General features: G+C 41.3%; 1 protein-coding gene across 1 annotated transcript in view; it reads left to right on the top strand.

The window, feature by feature from the left end:
* The window catches only part of CA8 (carbonic anhydrase 8), a 93,479-nt gene that overhangs the window by 52,494 nt on the left and 24,309 nt on the right, over nt 1-16,676 (top strand). The window contains exons 5-7 of the mRNA XM_005563384.5: nt 3,153-3,215; nt 5,830-5,878; nt 7,644-7,756. Of these exons, the coding sequence (XP_005563441.1) occupies nt 3,153-3,215; nt 5,830-5,878; nt 7,644-7,756 (225 nt within the window). The remainder of the gene's footprint in view (nt 1-3,152; nt 3,216-5,829; nt 5,879-7,643; nt 7,757-16,676) is intronic.

Below are 16,676 nucleotides of genomic sequence, written 5' to 3'. Positions count from 1 at the left end.
ACAAAGCAGAACTATTTATAGAACAAAGAAAACGTGGGTGTGGGATTGAGTCTTGAAATAGACCAGAAGGGGATGATAATAGACTTGGCAGTCACTGAGGGATTGGACACCCCAGATCATACAGGACAGGGTATGATGGGTTGTTCTTTATCCAGGTAAAGGACTAGGGAGTTCTAGTAAGTTGTTGTGTTGATCCATCACAGAGCAGATGATTTAGGAGGTAAAAGGATTAAAGAATGGAGAGTGGTTGGAGAGACATCATTCTGTATAACCAGTCCCACACCACGTCTAGGCAGGAGGGGGAAGGAGAAGAAGCCACAGGGACCTCCCAGCCTTGGCTCCTGGTGATCAGTGAAGGGGAGAAAGGAAAGAGCAGGAGAGCTGGATGACCCAAGGCATCTGGTCAGAGAGGCCAGTCTTTCAGAATTGAAGTTTTCAGAATGAGAGCACGTACCAGGAGTGTCCTCAGAGTTGGTTTGCTGAGGTGGAATGGGGCAGAAGGCCACAGACTGAAGGGTGAAGAGACTTAGGCCAGGGAGGGGCCTCCAACCCTGGGTGCTGAAGCTGTCCAGGGTAGTAGCAGGAGGTGATGCCTGGGAGAGATTGTCTGGTGGGTCAGTAAGGGAGAAAGAAGGAGGCCTTGATAGCCTTAGAGGATGGTTCCCTTGGGAGGATGGCTTGAGCATGTGGGTCAGAGAGTTCCACACTGAAGGGAGCAAGAGTACACTGACTGTGGATCCCAGTCTGTCTCCCTGGGGGACTGCATGGCGTCTACTCGAAGGGCCTGCAAAAGAGCCATGCCCTTGGGCAGACCTGAGGGGTTCAGGTAGATCAGGAAGTGGTGGGAGATGTTGGCAGAAATGCAGAGTTGTTCTGTTCTAGAGAGTGCAGTGGAAGATAAGGAGAGATCGAGTTAGAAGTGAAAAAAACAGGTGGTTCAGGGCTGAGATGCCAGGCAAGGAGAATGGACCAAAGTGGTTTGCATTTCCAGTGGTGGTGAAAGACGGCAAAGGTGAGAGCTGAGAAATGAGTTGTTCTCAAGGTTCCTAGTGGGCTTTTGGTACCAGGTTGTGTTATCTGAACAGTTGCTTGCATCGTTTTAGCAGTTGGGGTGTGGAGATTATCATCAGTACTTGCTTTTTGCTGGTCATCATTACTTCATACAAAAATTTGGCAAGGAAGGAAAAGAAAAAGATGGCGTAATAACAGAGTTTATAGAATTTGCAAGATATAAAGTTTTGCCCATAAAGTAGAGTCTTTATAGATAGAAGGAGCTAGTAATAGTTGTTAAGTGCTACTGTATGGAAAAACTATATTTGATGCTGTAGGGCGTCCAGATTAAGAATAATAATGGACATCAAATGAATTATGATGACCCAAACCTGTTCTACAGCTTTCGTTTGATTTAATCTTATCTACAAACCTATCATTTTTATCCTCGCCAGCAAATAGCTGAGGAAGCGGAAGGATGTAGAGGTTAAGTACACTTGCTTAAGGCCACACAGCTAAGAGGTGGCCGAGTCAGGATTGGAATCCAGGCAGTCCAGTGCAAAGTGAGCCTGCTCCTGAGCTGCCACATTGAGTGGCCTTAGTGTTCATATGTGGACTCTTCAAAGAGTTTACAACCCGACAGGAGTTGCCTGAGATGAAAGCAGACCCCAAGTGCAGACGTAGGCCTCCCAGTGCTATAGCAAGGTTAAACCAGTAAGACAAAGAGAGGTCCATTTCTCCTGAAGAATGGGTAATGATTTCTGCCTAAAAATTCAGGCTGCTGTACCCATAGGTACATATGCATTAGGTTTTAATTTTTTTTGTTTGTTTCTAACTTTAGAAAGTTTACTTTCTGTTTTTAGAGCCTATCTCAGGAATAATTGTAGACTCTTGGAAAGTAGTTCACGTCTTAATGGTTTAGAGCTGACTGGCCTACCTTAGGTGGAGCATTTCTTGTATCTCTCCTGTGCCTTTGGATGCTCTTTCATCTGCATGTTTTGCAGTTGGTTAATATTGGGAGAAACAGAGAATGTGAACATCCTGACAGCTACTCTTGCTTCTCTTAGGTCATTCTCCAAATATCTATGTAGAAGGAGAAAAGCTGACAAAAGCAGCAATTGTTTATTTGAGGTTCTAAATGACCTCCATTACTCTCCTCCATTATCATGGACCATTGGAAATTGGTCAGATTTCATTTAAAAGTTTTAAAGCCAAAGTCAAGAATATTAAGTGTTAGAATTTTTTTGTCTCAATTTTTTTGGGAGCATTTTATACACTGATAAAATATAGTGATATGTTTTTAAAAATAAGGCTATAAAAAGCACATTCTTATTTATTTAAAAATAGGTAGTTATAAAATTATGTCTAGTAGTAATCAAGAAGGGTCTTGATTTTGGTGAATTTAACATACAAAATCACATACCTGCTTTTCTAAGTTAATATAATTTTTCAGTATTGTTAAAATCTTTACAGCAATGATCTATAGATGCCAGAGTTAAACATGGAAGGGTTTGAACATGTACTGAGTAGTTTTAATTCAAAAATATCCTTGATATTTTTATATAACAGTGCTTTATAATTTGATATATTATATGTAGCAAAATGAGTGATTCCTATACATAGTAAGAATTTAGAACGAGTTCTTGTACATTTATTTATCTAATACTTTATTATACTAGCTTCATTACAACTTTAATTACCTTTAGTAGACATTGACCTAGTTATTAATAAAAGGCCATTTAATTGTTCCTCCAAAAGGACATTCAGATGGACTGGAACCAAGTTCTGTTAGTTTTTTTTTTTTTTTTTTTTGGTGATAGAGTCTCACGCTGTCACCCATGCTGGAGTGCAGTGGCATGATCTTGGCTCACTGCAACCTCTCTGCCTTCTGGGATCAAGTGATTCTTCTTCCTCAGCCTCCCGAGTAGCTGGGACTATAGGTGCGTTCCACCACACCCAGCTAATTTTTTGTATTTTTAATAGAGACAAGGTTTCACCGTGTTAGCCTCGATCTCCTAACCTCATGATCCACCCAACTCGGCATCCCAAAGTGCTGGGATTACAGGCATGAGCCACTACTCTCGGCCCTGTTAGTTTTTTTTTGAGTTAAAGCTAAACACTGAAAAATGTTGTGGTTGTGGTTTATGCTTTATATTTTTCAGATAGGAAAGGAACATGTTGGCTTGAAGGCTGTGACTGAAATCCTCCAGGATATTCAGTATAAGGTAAGTCATTATTTAAAATAATATAGAAATACTGGTTGTGTAGGAGGTCCCTGTGACCACCTGCAGGCTCGATGCTGTGTTAGAAGGACTCACAGACCTCAGAAAAGCTGTTATCCTTGTGGTTATGGTTTATTACAGTGAAAAGAAACAGATCAAAAAGCAGAAGGAAAAGGTGCACGGAATGAAGTCCAGGGGAAACCAGGCACAAGCTTCCAGGTGTCCCCTCCCAGTGGAGTCATGCGAGGAGGCCCCTAATTCTCCTAGCAATGATGTGTCATAACATGTGTGAAGTGTTGACAACTACAGAAGCTCACTCTAGCCTTAGTGTCCAGAGATTTATTAGGGGTCAGTCATTGAAGCACAAAATGCCTGCAACGTAACTGTCCTCAGCTACTCACTCTCTAGCAGCAACCCTCTCCCTGCCCTCTTCACCATAAGTCACATTGTTAGCATCAGCTTCTCTGTTGCAATTGGTACAGTATGTCTGAAGGCCTCAAACATAACAACAGGAGTTCACCATAAATACAGCATGGCCCAAGGCTGCAGGCACACAGAAACACTCTTATCAGGTAGAATATTCCAAGCTCAGAGTTTATATCCCAGGACCCAAGAGTTAGTCCTAAAAGCAGGCCTTTATATGGGATGTGCAGGATTTGAGCAACTCAGGCCTGCTGAGTTAACCCTTTCCTACCTGCATAAAAGTTGTATAAACGAAACAAATAAAAACTTGGGGAATCATATTTCAAAGTATTTACGTTAAATAAATTTAAAGAAAGAAAACAATTACATATATGCGGTAAGATAACATCCAAAAGAAGGTGATCAACATGACTCTGCAATGATATGGCCTAGCATTGCTAGGAAGCCAATGCCACCACCACACTCAGCTAGTTTTTGTATTTTTAGTAGAGACAGGGTTTCACCATGTTGGCCAGGGTGGTCTTGATCTCTTGACATCATGATCCACCTGACTCCGCCTCCCAAAGTGCTAGGATTACAGGCGTGAGCCACCGCGCCCGGCCCAGTGCCAGTCTCTCTTATAAGCAGTGCCTTCTTGGCTCACTCTTAGTCAGTTGAATGTGAGTGGCCTGGGGGAGGGGAAGTAGTCCAGTCTTGTAGGGCTGCTGGAGATACAGACCGGGAGTTGAACTTGTTTAATTACAGGAGATCCAGAGACCCAAAGCCAGTTTTAAGAAAGATCAATTTGGGAATCAAGTTTGATTAGGTTTATACTAGCACAGCCCAGGGTATCCTGAACCAGGCAGAACCCCCACTGAAGATCTCCTGAGTAGGTTTGGAATGAACCCAGCTTCCAAGGGAAGCCCAGTCCAGACAAAAGAAGCTGATATAAAGACGGCGAGGGCACATTTTGACTTATATTTGTACAACTGCAATGGGCTGTGGGCTGTGAAAGTTTCCTTTATTTCATCATCTAATAGGACACCAATCATTATGGAATTCAGGAGGATTGGGGAGGCAAGTGAGCTAGATTCTTTAATGTATAAAATAGTCCCAGGAAGTCAGGAAGGGACTTGGAGGTTATGCAATAACTTTCCCTATTGCATCTGTATTGATAGAGAAAAATCTTTTAAGAAACATCTGATTCACATGACAGGACTATTTGCCTCTAAAGTCTAAGCAATTTAAATGACATGATTTAAAATGATGATCTTGGCCGGGCGCGGTGGCTCAAGCCTGTAATCCCAGCACTTTGGGAGGCCGAGATGGGCGGATTACAAGGTCAGGAGATCGAGACCATCCTGGCTAACATGGTGAAACCCCGTCTCTACTAAAAATACAAAAAAACTAGCCGGGCGAGGTGGCGGGCGCCTGTAGTCCCAGCTACTCGGGAGGCTGAGGCAGGAGAATGGAGTAAACCCGGGAAGCGGAGCTTGCAGTGAGCTGAGATCCAGCCACTGCACTCCAGCCTGGGCGACAGAGCGAGACTCCGTCTCAAAAAAAAAAAAAAAAAAAAAAAAAAACAAATAAAATGATGATCTTAAATGTGAATTGTTGAATAAGGGCACAAATTATTCCCTTGCAATTTAAATCTAGCTTTGACAAACACTGATTGGAACAGAATATTTCCATCTGTTTCAGATCTCCGTTTCCAGATGAGGAGAGCATCTAGTATAGATCCCAGAGCTGAATTACCAAATCCAAATAGGACAAAACAAGAAGTTGCAAGCCAGGTTGTAGTGCCAAAAAGGTTAGGAGCTGAAATGAAAGCAAGCAGGAGGAAAGGCATTTTGAAAATTCCCCCATCCAGGGTTCAGGCATTTTACAATGAGAATTTAGCCCAAGTCTCTGGTATGAATGTGCTCAAAGCAGAAAAGGTAACTGACATGGGGCAGATGGGGCACCATGTGTAGGTTCCACACCAGGACTTATAGGGAGAATTGAACTGTGGTAGCAAAGAAAATAGCCATATAATTAGAGCAGGAACCAGACAATGTTACTCCAGTGAGAAGGTGGAAGGAGATACCCACAAGTCTGTGGGACCTGATGAGGCCATTCAGAAAAGACTTCATTCTAATTTTTTAGTTCTAATAGATTTTTATTCTAAAATCTAGAAATATTACATTAACATTGGGTAAACATTTTTTCTTTTCAGGGGAAGTCCAAAACAATACCTTGCTTTAATCCTAACACTTTATTACCAGGTGAGTGTTTATCTGATTGCATAAAATGAATTTTAACAGTGGCTATAGTCACATTGTTTTCTTCAGACTATGTAAAACTATATATTGTTAATTAATAAAATTTATTTGCAGTTTACATTCTCTTTAGCAGATATAATTTCCATGGAATATGGAAGTAAACCTTTTGAAATGATAAAGAGACACTTTGCCACTAGTTCCATTGATCCACGAAGAGCTTTCATAGGATTGTCATTTGTAAAAATTGCTACCTCTGTGTAAAGCACCAGTATAATAAAATAACTTTGGCCGGGTGTGGTGGCTCACGCCTGTAATTCCAGCTACTCAGGAGGCTGAAGCAGGAGAATCGCTTGAACCCAGGAGATGGAGGTTGCAGTGAGCCGAGATCATGTGACTGCACTCAGTCTGGGTGACAGAGTGAAACTGTCTCAAACAAACAAACAAACAAACAAAGAAAAAACCTTGATGTACCTCTAAGACTGATCAGTGGAGTTCTTAATCCTTAGAGTAAAATAGACTTTGTATCTAATTTTGTAAGGTTACCTCTCTGCAGTAATACTATTATATATTACTCTAATTGTATTTGTGTAGAGGTAACAATTATACATAAAATACTCAGAATATGATTTAAAGGTTGTTGTATATAAAATTTTGATCTTTACATTTCTCTGCCCAAATTATGTGCTGTCTCTTAGTGTTTTAAACAAAACCAGTTGGTACATTGTATCTTCTGTTTTCTACATTTAATTAATCTACAACAAACCAATTTCTATCATATATTAAACATTTATCCATCATATTAATCATAAATTTCTCTAATGCAGAGCTAAAAGATTTCATAAGAATGACCCATTTTGTTCTATTGTAATATTTTAATATTTTGCTGTTGCAGAAGCAGTATAGTGGTAGCTAGAACTGAATGGTTAAAAATACAGGCTTTCAGACAGATGTGGTGGCTCACACCTGTGTAATCCCAACACTTTGGGAGGCTGATGTGAGAGGATTGCTTGTGACCAAGAGTTTGAGACTAGCCATAGCCAGACCTCGCTCTCAAAAAAAGAAGAAATAATTGCTGGCTGTGGTGGTGTGCACCCATAGTCCTAGCCACTTGGGAGGCTGAGGTGAGATGATTGCTTGAGCCCAGGAGTTTGAGGCTGCAGTGATTCATGATCACATCACCACACTCCAGCAGCCTGGGTGATAGAGCCAGACCCTGTCTCTTAAAAACGATAATACAGGTTATGAAGACAGACTGCATGAATTCGAATCCTGGCTCTGCCAGTGATTATTAGCTGAGTGACCTTCTGCAAACTGCTACTCTTTTGAGATTCAGTTTCCCCATCTGAAAAATAATATTAATATTACTACCTATCTCACTGGTTTATTGTGAAGGTTAAATGAATTAAAGTAAATTACTGGCACGTCGTAAGCATTCAATAAATATTAGATATGAAATAGTCAGGTAAGTCCTTTAGTAAAGTGAAAAAATCCAAAATATAGATACACTTCTACAGTGATTAAACTTAATAGGTATATATAGTAATCCATTGATAGAAATCACTGTGAATAATAGAGAATTCATCATGTTTTTTATCAATTATTTTTTCCACAATGAGTACTGTAAGAATGTGGAGCTCTAGTTTAAAAATGACATCCATCTTAGAAGCATCATTTGGACAGTTTGTAATTTTGAAAATTGTTGTTGGAGTCATCAGGATTGTTATTAATTCACTTGCCTTTTCCATGACATATCCACGTGGCCGTGCAGACCCTCTGCTGCGGGATTACTGGGTGTATGAAGGCTCTCTCACCATCCCACCTTGCAGTGAAGGTGTCACCTGGATATTATTCCGATACCCTTTAACTATATCCCAGCTACAGGTGAGTGTGCTGCTTTGAATCTTTCAGAGTAAAGTTATGAGTTAAACATTGTTTCTGGGAAAGGAAAACGTCTGTTTTATGTTTTAGCTCCTTTTAGATCAGTCATACCTCTCCAGATGAAAGTTAAGTGGCTTGACCTAGTAAAAGTGATTGAAAGGTCAAGGACGGACAGAACCCAACACTAATTTATGGTCTGTATTTTAAAAGTTAATTTTTAGAGAGTTAATCGAGATCACTGAAAGGCAAACCTTTTTATTAGTCTAGTTATTTCCTTATGTGAATTTCCCCAGGTGTGGAGAATAGAAAGTCTGGAAGTAAAGTGGGGATGCTGGTTATTTCTGTAAGTCACTCATAGACTTTGAAATCATTTTGCCTTGGTGTGTACAGGAAAATTCTGCATGTGTGGGGTGAAGGACCCAGAAGGAGTGCCCTAGAAAATTCTGGATTGTTTGCTAGCTCCACTTTTGGTCACCCACCCCCGGCCTTGGGCTCTTCATAGGTGCCCTAAATGCTACTGCACAGTGGGTGGGAGCACCCGAGTGAATTGTCACTGGGATGTTAGCTGGTGGAACATGAGGCAGCATCACTCGAATCTATTTAAACCATGGTTTTGATATTACAAAAGGGGATTTAAATATCTCCTGTCTTTCAGGGATCTGTCTAAGGGATGGATATGTTCTGGAAAGCTGTATTGTTTCTTCATGATCAACCTCAAAAGACTTGGGAAATACTCTCAGCAAATCAAGTTTTCTTTGGTAGCTTTTAAATATTCGCTATTATTTCTTGAAGTTAAAAAGCTCAAGTTCACTAACTTCTCAGTAAAGCTTTCTTTAGTTTGTCCTTAAATCTTAAAAAAATCCTTCTTCCAACATTTAATAATTTTATTTATTTATGTTTTGCTAGGGATTAATTTAATAATTTCCCCACTCAGCCTCTCCTCCCCATACCCTTCATTATTTTATGAACTTTGATCATATCACTTTTGAACCTTATATTTTTATGACAAATTCTAATTCCTATATTTAGTCATTCATCTATTTGTTTTTATAAGAGACTATTCTTCACATGATTAGACTAGGGGTATGGGTTTGAGAAAAACAACTGTGGAGGTGAAGGGCTCTTCTCATCACACTGAACGGGGGTATAAGTGTATGCCAACACTCACTTATCACTGGTGATGTGTTCTTGTTTTTTAGTACCACTAAATGCACTTTGCTTTTAATTTAAAAATGAAGAACAAAAAGAAACCCTTCCTGAATGCCAACTGGACACAGGATAATGAGATTAAAACAGTTTTTACTGTCAAAAAGTTCACCAAAGAGTTGGGGAGGCAGATGACTAAACAATTAACATGATAATAAGTAAGGTGCTCTGGAATCACCTATGGAAGAAACCCAACCCAATCCAAGAGGTTTAGGGAATAATTTCTGCAAAATATCAGAAATTAGTCCAGTGAAGGACAGGAAAGAAGTTAGAAATTTGGGTCCAATGTTAAGCCTAGAGTTTTGGACTCACGATATCTAGATTTGGGACTTAACAGCGAAGATGACGGCTGCTACAACAGATAAACCTCAAATGTCAGTGGCTTAACACAGTAGAAATTTATTTCATACTCACATAAAATCCAACATATGTGTTTCTGATTCGCAGTGAAGGCTTTTCTCTGTGTAGTCATTCAGGGAACCAGGTTGGAAGAAACACTTCCATCTTCACTGCCCTCCTCCCACAGTCGCCCTCAATGAGAATAGGGTGAAGGATCTCAACAGGGGTCTTTTGAGGGCCAGTGGTATAAACAGGGAGCTCCACTTGTACTTACTTTCTGTTAGCTAGAACTGGTCACATAACTACGCTAACTGCAGGGGAAGCTGGGAAGTGCATTCTAGCTTCATGCCCAAGAAGAAGACAAAAACAGATTCGGTGATCAGATGAGCAAGAATTCCTGGCACCATAGCTCAAGCTGAGTAGGAAGACAAGAAGATAGCTCCCACTCTATGCAACCCCGCACTGGAGATGGGGGAGATGATGCCTCCTTAGGAACTAAGGACCAGGGGTCTTGAGAAGAACAGGGAGGGAGAGTTGCCAAGATGTGGAGGAGGAGGGGATTAATACTGAGAAATGCTGTGGACAAGCGCTGCCAACCCTAGCATCAAATAACTACAGCACCTTTTAAAAATGGACCCGGGCCAGGCGCAGTGGCTCATGCCTGTAATCCCAGCACTTTGGGAGGCCGAGGCGGGCGGATCACAAGGTCAGGAGATCAAGACCTTCCTGGCTAACACGGTAAAACCCCGTCTCTACTAAAAATACAAAAGATTAGCTGGGCGTGGTGGCGGGTGCCTGTAGTCTCAGCTACTTGGGAGGCTGAGGCAGAATGGCGTGAACCCGGGAGGTGGAGCTTGCAGTGAGCCGAGACTGCCCACTGCACTCCAGCCTAGGCGACAGAGCAAGACTGCTTTTCAAAAAAAAAAAAAAAAAAAAAAAAAAAAAAAAAAAAAAAAAAAATTGGCCCAGGTGCTTGGAGTTCTGAACTTCTGGCTTCCATCTGGCCTACATTCTGGATCTCAACTTGTTCTTGTCCTTTGATACCTAACTCTTTCCCTGGCCAGGCACGCTCACTGCTTGATTCTGGTTTTAGTATCCTCCTTTGTTGCTGAGTTTTGGCTTCCCTTCTCCAATACGATTCCTCCTCCATCCCTTCCACTGTGCTGTTTCTGGTTCCTCTAGGTAAGGAAACACCTTAGCCCATCTAAGCAGTTTGCCTCGAGGCCCCTACCATGATGAAAGCCTTCTTTTCTTTTCTGATTTGCCTCATCGTTGCAAACAAGATGCATGAACAGGAGCTATAATCGCCAGTTAGGCCATTGTTAACCCAAAGGAGATGTTTCTGTAGAATGTTGAGCTGAACGTAGAGGGACCAAGCATAAATATGGACCATGTATAGACCATCTTTCTAGAAGTTTTATGGGAAAGGCAAGGAGGGATTTAGGGACAACGTTTAGAGAATAGTCAAGTATTTTTTGTTTTGTTTTATTTTCTTAAGATTTAGGAAACACTAGAGGTTTTGTAGGCATATTGAAAATAATCTGTGAATAGAACAGTTGATCCCTTGATGTGGTGACTACCGTTACCATTCCCAGGTTTCAGATGAGGTGATTGAGGCCTGTGGAGATTAAGAAACCTTTGCCTAATTGACACAGGTAGTATGGATAGATTTGGGGATCCAGCCAGTCCTGTGTGATGTCAGTGCTGGGTGCTTAACTACTGCCCCTTTTGGTGTGCCCTCTTCAACACAGCACTTCGTTTGAGACCTTCTTTCTGCATGAGGCCTTGTCAGGAAGCCCACAGCAGTGTTAGAGGAGGTTTCTGCCTTTTCTGTGTTATGTTCTGTATCCCCAGTTGGAGGAGTTTTGTTTCTCCCAGGCAGTTGGAAACACATAACAAGAACTTCAGAGGCTGAGGCCTAACGTGCAGATGTAGGGATCCTTAGCATCAAAAAAAGAGCAGAATAGGCTGGGCACGGTGGCTCATGCCTGTAATCTCAGCACTTTGGGAGGCCCAGGCGGGTAGGTCACGAGGTCGGGAGTTCGAGACCAGCCTGGCCAATATGGTGAAACCTCATCTCTACTAAAAATACAAAAATTAGCTGGGTGTGGTGGTGGGTGCCTGTAATCCAAGCTACTCAGGAAGCTGAGGCAGGAGAATTGCTTGAACCCGGGAGGTGGAGGTTACAGTGAGCCAAGATTGTGCCACTGCAGTCCAGGCTGGGCAATGGAGCAAGACTGCGTCTTTAAAAAAAAAAAAAAAAAGAATAACAAAATAAATGAGACACCCAAGAAAAGAATATGAACAGAGAAGAGTCAAGTGTGAGGATGGAAGGAGATAGTCCCCTGAGGTCCTGAGATACTTTCCTGAGGCTGATACTTCCTGGGGTATCCTTCCTAAGACTCTTCTAAACTGGGAGGACCCTGTGCAATTCACTCTTTTCCGTTTGCCATCTGGTTGCTCCAGGTCCCTTCTCTTGCTGACTTCGTATTTCTGAAGCAGAGAAGGGGTCTGGGGTTAGCAGGTGTGTGAGGGCCATGCTCACTGCCGACCGCCCCATCCAGGTCAGACTCAGGGACTGCAACCTGAGCAGGGACCGTGGGTCATACAGTCACTGTTGTTCTATGAATGACACATGTAAAACATCAAACTTGCCTCTGCATTTACTTTTCCTACAATTTGACTCGAGGATACATACGCATTTCTTTGTTGTTGTTGCAGATAGCCCAAAATCTTAGATGCCCAAATTTCAAAGCCCTAAGGCTTAACATACTGCTTGTTTTATGATACTGGGATGCATTCATTTGCTTTTACTTGTCATTGACCCTGTTAATACAAGCAGTGTATTGATATGGTAAGGTAATTATTGCATAGTCCTAGCTTCCTTTTCTTTATCCTTCTCATAGGCAGTTTTTAGCATGCAAAATTGCTCCTTTGAGGCTGATGTGGAGTCTGAAGGAATGCATGCATTCATTCCTTCATTTATTTGGCAGTTATTTGACATTTGCTATGTGCCAGTTACTGTAATCAGTACTGGCAAGGGGAGAGCCAGTAAGACACCTCAAAGAATTCACTATCTAGGAGGAAAGGCCAGCTGATACATAGGTGTACATTAAAAAAGAAAAAACAAAACAACAAACAAAAAAATCCCCAGTCATTTGCTGTGTCCAGCACTATGGGATGATATGGACATAGTCTTGAGGTAGCACATAGGAAAGGTGCCCGGATGAGAGTTAGTTATCTAGAAGGCCTTTCCCAAGCCAGGTCAAGAGGTGTTGCCTGAGTATTTGTGGGAATTGCCAACGGGAAAAGTGTATGTATGCTTGTGTCTGGCAGGGAGGCCAGAGAACAGGGTGCATTTGGGGAAAGTTTGTGGTAAGTGTGGAGAGCCTATGACATGAGGGGGTTGGAGAGGGGAGCAGGAGACTTCCTCAGTGAGCCTCAGGGCTGTGCTATGGAGATTGGTTTTTCTCCTGAAGGTGGCAAAGAATCCCGGAAATGTTGTAAGGAGGAGGGAGATATGACCAAGTTTGAATTCGACCAGCATACTCTGTAGCTGCAGTGTGAAGATGTGGGTCACATGGCAGTGAGATGGAGGGAAGGGAGTAACTTTAGAAATAATAAAGAAGCAGAAGCAGAACCTGGTGGCTGATGGCATAGGAAGGATTTTGGGAAGGAAAGACCCCCTTGTCACTGGACCTCCCCTGGATTTGGCTTGGTTGACTGGCAAGTGTAAGGTGTTGCTTTCTACCATGACAGGGAATCAAGGAGGAAGAGCAGCCTTCATGGAGAAGATGCCAAGTTTATGGTTGCATATTGACAGTTTGAGATGCCTTTAAACATCCAAGAAAGGGGTATGGTGGGTGAAGCTGTTAGTGTAGAAGAGGAGATCGTTCAGGGAGAGAAAAGAAGTGATTCAGAGAACAAGGGATGTGTAACCAGGGGTGTGCACTATAAGAGTGCCCTCAGGGAATGGCTTGAGAAGTGGAAAAAGTCAGGAGTCTCATGTGATGGGTAGAGAAGCCATGGGAGAGGCAAGTTTCAAGTTTCAAGAAGGAGTAGAGAAATCATGAGTATCAGATTCTGTACACACATTCAGTTAAGGACTAGAAAGTGTTAACTGGATTTAGCCACAAGGAGAGATTATAGACTAGAGAACAAAGTAGATGAGCTGAGTGTCTATAGTCACATTTGTTCAGCATTACTTTATCAAGGGTAATTTCCTAAAAGTAGATCAGATCTTTTAGTGAAAGTTTTTTTTCTCGGCCAGGTGCAGTGGTTCATGCCTGTAATCCAAGCACTTCAGGAGGCTGAGGTGGACGGATCACCTGAGGTCAGGAGTTTGAGACCAGCCTGGCCAACATGGTGAAACCCTGTCTCTACTAAAGATACAAAAATTAGCCAGGTGTGGTGGCAGGTGCCTGTAGTTCCAGCTACTTGGGAGGCTGAGGCAGGAGAATCACTTGAACCCGGGAGGCGGAGATTGCAGTGAGCCGAGATTGCACCACTCCAGTCCAGCCTGGGCAGCAAGAACGAAACTCCATCTCAAAAAAAAAAAAAAAATGCTCTTTATAATCACAACAAATCTTAATTTATTGAGAGGTTTATTGGGCCTTGTTGAGTGCCCAATATTCCCATTTCCACCTAGAATTCCTTTAAGGATTCCCTTGCCAGGGTTCACAATATTAATGCTGAACTATACTGAGAATGTTAACTGATCCTGTAGATAAGATACAATATTTTACTACTATACTGGCCAGTGTGTTATGCTAAAATCCAGAGACAGACCATTGTGCCTTAGGCTCTCTGGCTTCAAAGGGAACCTAGCTTTGTATTTTTCCTTGAAATAGGCCAGTGACAAAGTCTAACCCTAACCTACTAAAGTCATGCTCCCTGATTATTGGGAGACAAACCCTCTCTTACCACGGGGGAGCCGAAGCTGAATGAATACATATTGGAAGGAATAATCTCGGCTGCCCTTGAAAATAGATGACTTTTCAATTAGCTGTCCTTCTCAAGGAGAAGATTTAGGTGCTATTAGCACAGAGCTCCATCACAGCATCTGTTCAGAGGGCAGCAGAGTTAAAATGTAGACACACACAGACACACATTTACGTATATTACAATGCTATTTAGAGTGATTTAGAAAAAAATTATAATCTTAGGGGAATATAAATCAGTCTGTCCTTGAATGTTTTACTTGGTGCTGCTCATAGAATTTCACAGGAAGCAGAGCAAAAATGGAAAAGGTCCAAAGAAGGCAGCAAAAGTGAGAGGAATCAAAGGAATAGGATGTGATTCTAGGAGTTAGACCAAGAAAAATTGAGAAGCCTCAAAAATTGAGAAGGGGAGGAGAGAGATGCTTGACATATAAAATAGCAAAAGGAACAATGAATGGCAGGTGGAATTTCCACATAGCTGATTATATTGAGAAATTAAAAAATTCGCATTAAATTAAAGAACAGTGTTTTCTTCTATATCATAAGGTTTATGTATGTAATTAAGCTGCTGAATATTATTTTGCAAAGAATTGGTATCTTGACATGCATCACCTGCCTTAGGATAATGGTATCGGCACTAGCAACACTGAAGAAGTTCTAAATCATAATGGTTTCCTATTAAATGCATAGTAGCTGTGATTCAGGGAGGTGTAGACTTCAGCTGAAGTGTAGTGTGGGCTGTTAAGCCCATCATACATTGTCCTGAGTACTATTAATAGGAATTCTAGAATATGGGTCTGGAAGCCCCTTCTTAGTTGAATTTTTTTGTGTTATTCCTGGTTAGCATGCCTTATGTAGGGAGAAAAAAAACAATTGGATGGATCTGAATGAGTATATATTTATTTTTAAAAAATGATCTCTATCTCTAACCATTAAAAAACTCTATTAAAATTTTTTTATTTCCATAGGTTTTTAGGGAACAGGTGGTATTTGGTTACACGAGTAACCAAATTTGTGATTTGTGAGATTTTGGTGCACTGATCACCCTGGCAGTATACACTGAACCCAATTTGTAGTCTTTTATCCCTCACCCCCTTCCCACCCTTTCCCCCTGGGTCCCCAAAGTGGGGACTCTGTGTGTGTGTGTGTGTGTGTATACACATATATACATATATAATATATATAACACACATATATATACACACACACATATATATATACACACACGCACACGCACACCACAGTTTCTTTATCCACTCATTGATTATGGGCATTTTAACCATTAAATAACTTTAATATAAACGATGGTCTTAGCATTCGGAAGCCAAAGTAAAAAAAAAATTATTTTTTAGCTGGATTGTCATGTTTGGAAATGAGATTCCAAGAACAGAATATAAATACCAAAACATTACCAAATCTAACAACAGAAATTTTAAGACATACTCTGATTTCCCAGAGTCATTAAAATGTGAATACATATTAATCTTAGAACTGATAAAACAGAGCATTATGGTGTAGTGGCATCTGTGCAAATATGTATATACACATACAGAAATGGGTTGATAATTAAGTTTTCCTGCCCTTTTCTTCTTCCTTTTTCTGCATTCCCTCCCTACTTATCTATTTCTTAGCTTATCTACATTTTCATATTAAATGTCTTTGTTTTTTCCTTTCTCTTTCAACTTAAAGTAACACCAGTAAAATGAAGGAATATGAATGTGTTTATTGTTTTTTCATCCTGTGGATACTTGACATGTCTTCTAGAATATTGAAAACTACTTTAGACGTTCTTTTCTTCAGTCTTTCCTCCTCTTCATTCCTTCTGCATTCCATGTTTCATATGGGTTGGAAAGTAGGACTCTTTACATCCTGACAGCCGGAGTTAGTGCCTGGCATGTGCTCAGCCTGTGGGATCTAGAAGCACATCTGGCCCTGGACAGTCAAGGAAGTCTGACCCCATTCACGAAGCAGCAAGCCTTTCTCAGGGGTCTTCATGCTCCCTATGGAATCAAAGGGGCTGTTTCCCTAAAGTCCAGGTTGCCGTAGGGCCACAGCATGGTTATGTTTGAAAATAACTTCAAATGACTGGGGACATTTGTTGTAGGTTTTCAATGATTGGGAACATTTGTTGTAGATTTTCTTCTATGCCCATCGCTGTGGTTTGAATGTGTCCCCTCCAAAATTCAGTTGCTGCCAATGTGATGTATTAAGAGGTAGGACCTTTAAGAGGTGTTTAGGCCATGAGGGCCCTTCCCTTGTTAATGGATTAAGACCCTTAAGAAAGAGGCTTCACACAGCATTTTCTTGTTGGCTCGCTTGTCCTTCTGCCTTCTGCTACATGAGGACGTATCAAGAATGCCTTCACCAAATGCCAAATGTCTTGATCTTGGGCTTCCAGCCTCCAGAACTGTGAGAAAATACATTTCTGTTCTTTATGT

The sequence above is a fragment of the Macaca fascicularis genome, chromosome 8, assembly GCF_037993035.2.
Source record: "Macaca fascicularis isolate 582-1 chromosome 8, T2T-MFA8v1.1".
NCBI lineage: Eukaryota > Metazoa > Chordata > Mammalia > Primates > Cercopithecidae > Macaca > Macaca fascicularis.
The sequence above is the reverse complement of the archived record's forward strand: the minus strand, read 5'-3'. Positions and strand labels throughout refer to the sequence as shown.